The sequence below is a fragment of the Thunnus maccoyii genome, chromosome 5 (assembly GCF_910596095.1).
Source record: "Thunnus maccoyii chromosome 5, fThuMac1.1, whole genome shotgun sequence".
NCBI classification, from domain to species: Eukaryota; Metazoa; Chordata; class Actinopteri; order Scombriformes; family Scombridae; genus Thunnus; species Thunnus maccoyii.
The window spans coordinates 9,207,589-9,219,102 of record NC_056537.1 but is presented as its reverse complement, the minus strand read 5'-3'; the positions used below and the strand labels follow the sequence as shown (position 1 = coordinate 9,219,102).

The following is an 11,514-nucleotide window of genomic DNA, read 5'->3' as shown; positions in this document are numbered from 1 at the left end:
AGCGGAGAAAAAAGAACAAGAACACAAGCAATGCTTCCAATTTGTTTTAGGATTCGTCTTCTATTCTTCAGTATTTCTGAGCAAAATGTTTGACAGATGCTGGCCTTGAGTACAGTCGGATGTTTTTTCTTTCACATTCAGTCACCTCTAAACCGAGAAGTCTGTCAAAGACAGCAAAGTCAGGCATGCGGTTACTGCAAGAATTCAGCTATTAGTCAGCAGCACAGATCGCTTTCCAGGAACTGAGCACCTGCCAGTCCACAGTTACACATTTCAGAGCGCTGTTGGTCTCCCACACATGTATGTACATACACACACACTGATCTCTATGAAAACCCTGTCACAAGACCTCTGAGGAAGTAGGTACCCTACGTGGTTGATAAAACCTCCTGGGTATTAGGGTCTGAAAAAAAATGAGGCTAATATGCATATTCATTTTTGGGTCCACACAAGGTTATAGCCAGGTTTTTACAAATACAGATCCCCAGAGGCACCTCTTCACCCCTGAAGAAAGTTTTAACTAGCCACCAAAAAACATTTGTGATTATTTAAATTGTTTTGTTTGTTTGTTTTTCATTAATTTGAAGGAATAGTTCATTTGGAGGAAAAAGCTTATTTCCTATCTTGTCGAGAGATGTGAAAATTGATACTATCAATGTTCTCATCTAACTCGGCAAGAAAGCGAATGTGCTTACTTCCCCAAATGTAGAACTATTCCTTTAACTGTTCAGTTATATCATCTGTAAAATGTATCTTCCTAAACGCTGGTTCAAAGCTTTCTCCACACTGCCGCAGTATAATTCGAAGAGTAGAAGTAATTCAATTGAATATAATTTAATTGTATAATTTAATTCAACTTTATGTTTTTTGCAGTAAAACAAACCAACAATCAGCTAATCAAATTCAAAGCTCTTTAGTCTAAAAACCATCAGAATCAGCCTTAAAAACTCCTCATGTAATAATGTGTGTAACTGTAGAAAGTAAACTCCTCTTCAGGTCATTAAAAACCCCCCCAAACTCCCAGAAACTCTGCTGAAGACATCACATCGGTGTCCTCATTGGTAGCTACAGACCTGGTTCCACAGTGATTTCCTCAGTACATTTGTGCTACTAATAATTCCAGTTAAATGTGATATTCATGCGGCTTCTGCATGAACATTAGTCACCTCTGACTTAATTTATGAGGCCTGGAGTTGCTCATGTTGAACCAGCATCCACATACTGTGCAACAGCTTACAAGCTGATCTTTTTCTGGTACCTATAAATACCTTTATTTTCCTCTCTGACGGTGCAGTTAAATCAACATTTCATCTCTTTAATGTTTGATGCACACAGAAGACTTAAAGGAAGCTCTTTTTTTGACATTACGTGGGCAGGGCTTAGGGTTTACCAATCACATTTTCCCAAATGACGTGATGTCAGCTGGTTTGACAGGAAGTCTATTGTTGTCCACTCCCTTTTCCCTCGGTTTTCAAGCCAGACTTTCTCACGCCTCATTATTTACAGTTCCCCTATTGTAGGAGCTTGTTTTTCTGTGGGGGGAAAAAAAGATATATAAACAGCGTGTGAACGTACATATAATTTCTGACCTTCTCTTACAAAAACACTCAAAGTCAGAGAAATGAATAGCCTACCTGTCTCAAAAGGCTTTTCTTTCTTTATCTACAGGTATATTAAAGTATTTGTAGTGTAGCATCGAGGAATCTTACCATCACTCTCTGTTCTGCATCGCATTTCTTTTTACAGTCTCATTAAAAACACATCAAGGTATGAATTAAAGTCCATCAATATGTCTTGCAGGAAATGCAATCTCCTAACTGCACTTGAACTAACCTCCCTGATGAAATGTACCAGCAGCTGATTGCATGCCTGTTGAGACCTGCAGTGTGTTTGTGGGTCGTATTACAGCGACTTTATCGTACTGTCGGGCATTTTCGGTTTCCTGTGATGTCATGCAATTCCTGTAAAGTGTACTGGATTATGACATAGCCTGAGGGGGGATGCATGAGTTGAGAGTTTCTCTAATTAAATTGCTATTCTTGCAACCACCTATTAAGGAAGGGCATGCTCCTATAATTAGTTATTTCCTCTCACTGTATTTTATGTATTAGCAATGTAAAATGTGTAGAACTACTGCTACTTAACATAAAATCCTTAATCCTTATATAAGTAAAAATCCAAAATACCACATAGACAAAATACTCCAATCACAAATAAAAGTCCTGCATTTAAAAGACTTCTTAACTAAAAGTACAAAGGTACAACTACATGTGACTGCTATCTTATCATTTAGTGCATTATTAGATTGTTAATACTGATGCAACATTAGTAAGGTGCATGTTACTGTTGTAGCTGTTCAGAGTGGAGCTTCTTTTAACTGTTTTACATACTGGTAGGAAGTTCAATCCCCTTCAAAAGGTCACAAGATGAATCTGTAAGGTCATGAGATGATTAATGGGAGAGGAAACAAGACAAAAAAACCCAGGTTCTGTGACAAACTTCATTCATTTATTTGGAATTCTCTATAATCTTTGCTGTTTTGTGAAATATTGGAGTTTTATCTCATCGGGCCTTGAATAATGAGATGGTTAGAGATAAAAATGTCTTTTTAGTTGAACTTTTACCAAGAGATAGACATCTTAAACAGCTTTTTGTAAAGGGGTCAAAAAAGGTTATGATCTGTAACATTGCACTGTATTTTACAAGATTGTCATGTTTTTTTTTTATTTTAATGCTTAATCTGAAAAGCAACCAGTAACTACACCTGTAAAAAACACAATATTTCCATCTGAATTTTACTCAAGCTAAGTACAAGTATGTCAAGATTATACTTAAGTTCAGTATTTTGTATGAAAATGTGCAAAAAAAACCCTACTTTTTTGTAAAGCTTTATTTCTATAGCAAAATACATGCAAAAAATGCAACACAAAGTGCTTTTAATAAAAGCAAAGCATCATAAAATTGACAAGAGAACAGTAAAGGAAGGATAAATACAACAAACTATGATTAAAAAAGTCAGGATAAGACAAGATAAACCAACTGCTGGATAAAAACACTTAAAGAGAAAGCAAAGGGAGAGATGTGCCTTTATTTAAAAGTGTCTGATTTAGAGTTTAGAGTTATTTTATCTTTTTTTAAAAACTGATGGAGCCTGTTGCATTTCATACTCCTCATCGGGCCTCCAGATGCAAACTGACACTCAAAATGGTGATTTTCCTGTTTGGTTTCCTATTTTTATGAATGAAGGCAGAGGTCGTGAGCTTTTGGCATATTCTGGTCTCAACCACCAGGGGGTAGAGCAACATGCAGGAAGAACAACCTCTAATCTCTCTCCCTGCTCGCTTTGCTGTGCGCCTCTCTCTCACAACATAAAGGCGACGTTCAGGGCTAAAAACCTGCAATTCATGGCATGGAGGAGTCAGCGGGGAGCTGCAGCCCTCTGATCTGTGTCTGGTTAGGTGGACGAGCAGCAGATCATGGTCTGAACCCAGTTATCATCGAGCCGAAGCAAAGCCTCGTCTAGCTGCTCGAGTGCTGCTGTCCTCTCTCTCTTTTTTTTTTCCTTCCCTTTCTTCATTTTCTTGTGCTCGGTGAAATCTGACACAACATCAGCGGGTTTTCCCTGTAGTTTGGATGGCAGATTCAGGCTAATTGGCCTGCGTGTTTCGCAGTCAAACAATATCAAGAGAAAAGAAACATTGAGCTCAGACTGCAGCGTTTCAGATGCCTTCAACTTTGAGCGAGAGGGACAACCCCTAAACCCCGTTTTTTACACGAGGGACAGACGCGCAGACATCTCCGCTTCATTTCATTCTCCACTTTATGAAAAGGACGCGTCTCGGTAAAAAGGTGAGCAGAGAACTGACGGGGACCATGGCAGCTACTTTATCGGCGGAGGAAGAACAGGTAGGCCCTTTTAAAGTGCTTCTTCTTATTGTGTTTTATTGCCTCAATGTTCCGGCTACGGCCTCACCTGGACGTGTTTCGGCCCTGTGTGCTCTTTTTTTTTTTTTTTTTTTTTTTTTGCGTGTGCGCGTCGCAGTGAGTGGCAATGGCAGTGCGCAAATGGTGGATCGGTTGCGAAATAGTCCTGAATGCGGAGCGGAAATAATGTATCGATTTCTGGCTGCATTATTGCTCTGGTTGCATCACTGCCAGTTCCTCTCCAGCGACTGGGGCTCAAGTGTTGCGAAACAGGCCGAAAGCTCGACACTATCAGCCTCCACTGATGTTTAAAAAAAAAGAAAAAAAGAAAATTCATTTCGGCGCTCAGTTCTCCATTCGTGGGTACAGAACGTGATTTTAACAGGAGAGGGGGTTTTTTATGGACGGATTTGGCTCATTCAGGAATGTATTATAGCGTCATGATAGTGATTTGGCAATAAAAAGCTGCATAAACTGTATAATCATCTTATAAGGCAGTCATTCATACATTTAAACCAGTATCAAGGACATGAAATGCATTTATATGTCTTATTAAAGCCTAAATGACTTTGACACTGATGTGAAACATTCCCAAAAGCTAAGTTTCTCATTTATTACGTCATCACATGTAAAGATTTGTGCTGTGTAAGTCATCACTTTTAATAAACTTTGATTTAGATATTACTTTGGATGTTGTAGGTCCAATGAGGAGAGTTATAGCCTTTCAAAATGGTATTACAAGAAGAATAAAGCATTTATTGTACTCTTCATTAGACTTTTATTAGGATTTGAGACCAAATTTGAATAATCATGGGCAAACCTGAATTGCTGAGCTCATACAGCTGAAAGGATCAGGTGATTCATCCTTTAGCTGATGGACAGAAAGATAATTTGCAACTGTCTTTAACACTGGATAACTGTTTAAGTAACTTTTCAAGCAACACATTTCCTAGTTCCAGCTTCTTAAATGTGTTGATTTGCTGCTTCTCTTTGTCTTATGTGATAGTGAACTGAATATCTTTTAAAGTTTTTGACTGTTGGTCAAACAAAACAAGCAAATTAAAGATGTCACCTGGGGCTTTAGGGAAATTGGGATGGGCATTTTTCGCAATTTCCTGACATTTGTCAGGCCAAACAATAAATCGATAAAGCAATCAGCGGATTAATTCATAAGAAGATAACTGTTAGTTGCAGCCCTACTGAATATACACCCAGTTTCCAGTTTATTAGGCACATATAGCTAAAAATAATACAGTTTAAAACAGCAGCCCTGCAATAAATCTTCATGAAGCTTTGTTGAACCTGTTTCAGAAAGGTGTTGATTCACCTTTATGGTCATTTTGGAGACTTTGGTTTGTTTTGGTGTATTTCTAATATTTTGCACAGCCTTTTTATATCAGTGAAGGTAGGCCAAATATTAGAAACAGCTCTTATTATAACAATTCAACAGCACCACTCTCTTGATTCAGCCTCCAAAATTCCCATAAAGTTCGATCAACATCTCTCTAAAACATTTTAAACCGAACCTGAACAGTATAACCTTCATGAAAGTGGGATTTAGTACTGGCAGCTCTCTTAGTTTTAGCCCGGTGTTCCTAATAAACTTCACATTTATTTTGGTTCAGAGTTTATTTTTAATATATCCTGGGAAAGGACTTAGAAGCATTAGTTTCTTCTTCTTCTTCTTTGGTGCTGCTCATGCTTGTGCCTTCTCTTCCCTCTGACTCCTCTCATCATCTGGCCAGCAGAAAGCCTTATCTGGCTACTCCATTTCCTGTGTGAGCCAGGGCCCCCCGCTAGGGTACCGGACGCCCTCATTACATCCACAGCCTTATTGGGGGGGGGGGTGGGGTGGGGGGGGGGGGGGGGGGTGCTTGTGTTTGTGTGTGTGTGTGTTTGTGTGGCAGGGTGGCTCTCTAGGGAGTGTACACGAGTGTAGTGGAACTTCATTCTAAAGGCAGCTGTTAAAAGCATTTCCACTAGACTCGGGGGTGGTGTGTGTGTGTGGGGGGGGGGGGGGGGGGGGTTTATGAGTTACAGAGTGAGTGAGTGAGTGTGTGTCTATCATGTGCTTTAGAGAAAGAGTGAGTGTGTGTGTGTTGCGTCTACTCCCAGGAAGCAGTGGAGTGAGAGAAAGTGGGGAGCAGGGAGAGAGTGACATTATTGACTTCCTGTTTTGGTATCGACTCGTGCCAAATGGGACTCACTGAAGTGAAGCGAAGCCGCTTGGCAACAGCAGTCCTATATTTGTAAATAGATTAGCATGGCATCTGTAATCAAATAGATGGTGGAAAGACAAGGGCAGGCCTAAATCCTCTTAAAAATGATAAGGAAATGCATTAGCCTTGTCTGGAGGATCAAGGTGTAATCGTGACGCTGCAGTCGCCCCGCGCTGTTTTCCATAATGTTTTGATTGAATTTTCTTCAGCTGAGACATTAATACAGTCATCGTCTTGCGGCGTGACTCCCTCCGGCTGGAATGTGAACACAGCAGACAGCATGTCAATACTGATGCATTAATGACCAATTCCTGTTAATAAAAAAAAAAAAAAAGGAGCCTGACAGTTGTATGTGAAACAAAAGAAAATCTAGGTGTGCCAGTGACACACAAGTTTACACCATAAGGAATCGTATTCAGGGTGGGAAATGTGGATACATTTTTCTATATCACATGAAATTTTCTATCCTGGTATCAATATACAGTAGCTAACATTGAGGAACAGTTTACTGCTTTTGGCAAATCCAGTGACTTCAATATGTGACAGACCAAGCAGAGCTGAACGGATTAATTGATTAGTCAAGTAATTATCATAGTAATTTTTTTTAAAAAGCAAAAATGCCAAAAATTTCACTGGTTTCAGCCTCTCTGAATGTGAATATTTGCTGGTTTTCTATGTCTTCTGTGATAGTGAGTTAAATATATTTGTGTCAAAACGATTCGAAGATGTCACCGTGGGCTCTGGGACAAAGGTGATGGGCATTTTTCACAATTTACTGACATTTTTCAGTCCAAACGATGAATCGAGGATAGGGCTGCAACTAACAATCCTCTTTAATTATTGACTGATCTGCCAATTTTTTCTCGATTAATCGCTAAATCAGTGAAATGTGAAAAAATAGTGGGGAAAAAATGGCATTAACGATTTCTCACGAGCCCACTGTGATGTCTTCAATTTGCTTGTTTTGTCTGACTTACAGTCCAAAACCTTAAGATGTTAAATTTACCGTCATATATGAAAAACAGTAAATCGTCATATTTGAGAAGCTGGAACCAGCGTTGGGTGTTTTTCGCTTAAAAAATGACTGATGAATGACAATTAACCAATCAAAATGGTTGCCAATGAAGAAAATGAATTGCTAATGAAAATGATAGTTAGTTGCAGCCCTAAAATCAAGGTACTTCATCACATTTGTAATCCCAACATAAAGCAAACATTGACTTGCAGCATTGCCCATAATGGCCGAAGTCAACTAGAGATATTAAAGGGAAAGCTACCATGGTATGAACAGTATGACAAAATCTCTGACAGTTTGCAGTCTTTATCATCTCATGGTGTGTGTATGTATACATATCGTGATATTGCTCAACTGTAAATTGTACACAGTAGTAACTATCATTATTTCAGAACCAGAAAACGCTTTCTGTATGCAACACGTGCAGTCATAGTGAACAGCATGAAGCAACGGGATACATGTGGTCTGCAGTAACCAAACAATGTACTAATCCTGTGGTGGCCGGCTGCAGCAGAAGACGCCTGCACAGCATCAAGGTTGCTGGTAGTATTGTGCCGGCCTATAAATTGACCTGAACATGGATAATAAATATTAAGCGGCAGTAAATAGAACAGTAAAATATAGCAGATGGCTTCACAAGACTCTTGTCATTGTGTTACGATTCTCTTAAAAAATAAGCAGTTATGATGAATTATTGTCCAGTTAATTGAAGCAGAAAACTCCACTCCTTGGTTGTAAACTATTAATAACAGTAACCGTAAACTTGTTTAGTTCTTGGGAGTTCAGGATTTTGTTTTTCTTCCGCGGAATGGGTAATTTGTGCGTCTTGTGGAAACACTGACGCTAATAGCAAAGCTATTTACATTTTCTGTGTAATTCGTCTTCCTAGTAAGCCATTATTTTTTCTCCAGAGTTCTCTGTAACTGTAAGTTGTTTGACATGTTGAATGGTTTCTGTGACATTTCCCCGAATCACAGGGTTCTCTCTCCGTGAAATCGGTTGTTTTCATAGCAGCTTGTCCTCTGTGATGTCATACTGTCTCTCTGCGGCAACAAATTTTCTGTGATGTTATAGTGGTTTCCTTTAGTAGCGAGTACTTTGGGGCAGGGGTCGTCAACCTTTTTGACCCTGGACACCGGATGTTAGTGCTGTTTGGCTCGTCAACTCGAAATTCCTCCACTAGCTCGCAGTGCAGCGGGTTTCTACCACTGTGAGCCTAATCAATTAGTTATTGACAGTCGTTGTCAACACCACCAATGAGAAACCCCAACCATCAATGAACAACCCTGACAACCAACAGGATTATGCAATGTCAGCTGTTTTGTTTTTTTGGAAGGCCAGTAACCACTTCTTAAAATGTCTCACTCAGCAAGCATTTCAGAATAACAGACTGAAGATTTACAGAAAACTGAACTTGTGGGGTGGGTGGGTGGGGGTGGGGGGGGTGGGGGGGGGGGGGGGGGGAGTTGATGGTCAGATAGAAAGTGTATTTGCAAGAACTGCTTAGTCTATTTAGATTCATGTCAGACAGTGTTGGCCACATTTAAGTGTTTTAAGATGAATAATCAGGAACTTCAAGGAAACGTCTCCTCCCGTATCAGAACTGGAGCGAGTCAGGCAAATATTTATGCATCCACCAGGAATTGAATAAGTCACTCCTCCGCAGTGAGTCTTCCACCGCAGTCCGGTGTGCTATCATGAAAACAAACTGGTCCATCCTCAAATTCCACTCTTGCGGATATGGCCCCTAGTACAGAAAAACCAAACAAGACTGGCTTCTCCAGGAACAGAGGGTCACTGCCTGGAGTTGGCAGGCTCTCCTTAAAAGGCTAAGAGAGAAAGAGCAGCTGTCAGGCCATTGAAATCTTGGAAACCCGAGTGTACCTGACAGCAATCTGACAGGAAGTTATCTTTGGCGAACAGCAAAGGATTAACGCTTCATACTGCAACAACAGAGAGCAGACAATTCGCATTAGATGGGACTTGTGAACTTTCTGTTAAAAGATGAAACCACAGCTTTGAAAAGTCAGATGTGTTACTCTTGTGGTAAAGTGCAGTCCAGTTATTTTTTTTATGACTGTAAATAAATCTTAAGTAGTGACAGAAACAGTGGTTGGGATGCTTTCTTTCAAGAGCATAGGATGTTTTATAATGCTCACAAAGATTTGTACTGAAAGAGAATATACATTATCCTCAGAAAATCCCCGATGGCTCTCACAGATGCTTTTTACAGTTTCACCAAATACAAAAAACAAACATTCTGTGAAGTAGCTCCAAATTTTATATCTTGTTGACATCACAGGTTTGTCTTACTTAGTCTTTTTCTTGCAATAAAGAAGGCAAATCATAGCTCTAAGCCTGCACAGCCTGTATCGGTCCGGCTTGATCCAATTGGCCAAGCAGGGCAGAAGATTTAAGTCCAAGTTCCGCTCCCAATGTCATCAACCGTCAACATCTTCTCAGTGATTTCCACTTAATCGCACCTGATAAATATGCATCTATTGCACTGCTTATACATGTAAACAAGTCTAAGCCTCTACACCCGCGGTAGCAGCTTTAAAATGCTCACAATGACAGCTTAATGTTTAGCGGGTATAAGGTTTTACCATGTTTGCCGTTTTAGTTTAGCGTATTAGCATGTTGCTAATTACCGCTGAACACGATGTAGAGATCGGGCTGATGGGAATCTCTTAGTGTTGTAGGTATTTAGTCATGAAACCAAAGTATTAGACAAACTGAATTTTTTATCACATCAGATGAAAAGATTTCACAGTTCTTTTGGTAAATTTAATTCCACTTAATTTCATTTCAAGGTCTCGTGGTGGTGCTAGAAGAAAACTCAGGATCAGGAAGTCATTAGATAGATACATCGTCTGTGAACCGTGAACATCTGTACATAATTTTGTAGCTATCCATTTAGTAGATTATGAGAGTGTGCTAGAGGAATAGTGAAGGGGTCACCAAAGTCAAGATTAGTATTCATCCTCTGGGGACCATGAATGCTTGTATAAAATGTCATGACAATCCATCCAATAGTTGGATGGATTGTCTGGTAGGCCAACATTGACATTCCTAAAGCCTAATCTTTAACATAGTTTTAATAAAAAAACACTTGTGCAAACATTCAAGAATCTAATGAAGAACTAATAAAAGGGAAAGATATAATCCATTCAATCATTTAGCAGTTCTTCACATGAGAGTTTAGCTATTGATGTTGATTTGAAATTTTCCTTGTGGCTGTCTTGGTTTGATGATAATTTTCTTCATTCTCAGTGCAAGCTTCACTTGCATCTAAGTCCATAAATTAAGTGGAAGTTAGTATAGTGAAACTGGACTGAGACAATTAAGGGTTTTAATTAGAATTACTGTGGCATGTTAATGCTTCATAGGTCATAATAATGCTGTCACATTTGGTTCGTAGTTCAGTTTTTACTAAAACATTTTCTCATCAGTTGTGTTTTTTTTTCTTTTTTTAAGTCAGTATGGAGGAATTATGCTAGTATGGAGGAATCAGCTTAAAAGCCTCAAAGATCACATCCTCAACACAGTCTACGGCTCAGAGTTCAGAAAAACACTGCTCCACATTTTCCCCCATGAGAATCGGATATGAAACGACCTCAGCCCTGTCAGGTGCAATCATCCCTCATCCCTTGCATGTTAAGGCTTTTGAACAGAGCAGAAGCTGCAGGCCCTCCTGTCTCTGAAAGCACTGGCTTTCCTGAGGAGAGACAGTGGCATCCTGTCTTTAGGCTCAGCGCTCGTCAGTGATCGTTTTGTATTCCTAAAGAGCCGTGGAATCCCAGAACTTGACTTCCTGTCTCCCATGCATGCCCCACCGCCGCTGTGCCTGAGCAGAGAAGCGGAACCCTGTGTTTAAAGTGTGAGCTTTCATTGCCTCCTCTGTCGCCTTTTGACGATTCACTGGGTGCTGACTTGCTAACTCTGCGGGTGCTGAGGGTGGGTAAGGGGGGGGGTGCTTGGGGGCCTGAGGCAGGGTAGAAGGGGAGAGGGGAGGACAGGAAGCCCCTGAAAGACTGCTGGCTAAATGCATAAGTTATTTGCAAGATGAGTGGAAGCCTTAATGGTAAACAGACTTTCCAAATTACAAGTGCGGTGTATGATATCAGATGACATGATGAATTTGATTTGAACCAGTTAACCAAAGAGCATCTTAACATTGTGTTTTTTAAAAAGAAGACACATTTTGAAAATGAGCCAACTTTTCTCTTATTAATCTCCTTTTAATTAAAGCAGCTGTAATCAATATTTTTTTTATAACAATATATCAAATGGCGTGTAATGTAATGCAGCATTCACATGCCCATTTCCCAAGTTGGGAAGTCGTACTTCCGACTT

At 39.8% G+C, this 11,514-nt stretch overlaps 1 protein-coding gene across 1 annotated transcript in view; it reads left to right on the top strand.

Annotated features, from left to right (window-relative positions):
• Positions 1–3,034: 3,034 nt before the first annotated feature.
• ptpn9a (protein tyrosine phosphatase non-receptor type 9a) overlaps positions 3,035–11,514 on the top strand; it is a 27,457-nt gene continuing 18,977 nt past the window's right edge. The window contains exon 1 of the mRNA XM_042410703.1: positions 3,035–3,906. Coding sequence (XP_042266637.1) covers positions 3,823–3,906 — 84 coding nt within the window. The 5' untranslated portion in view covers positions 3,035–3,822. The remainder of the gene's footprint in view (positions 3,907–11,514) is intronic.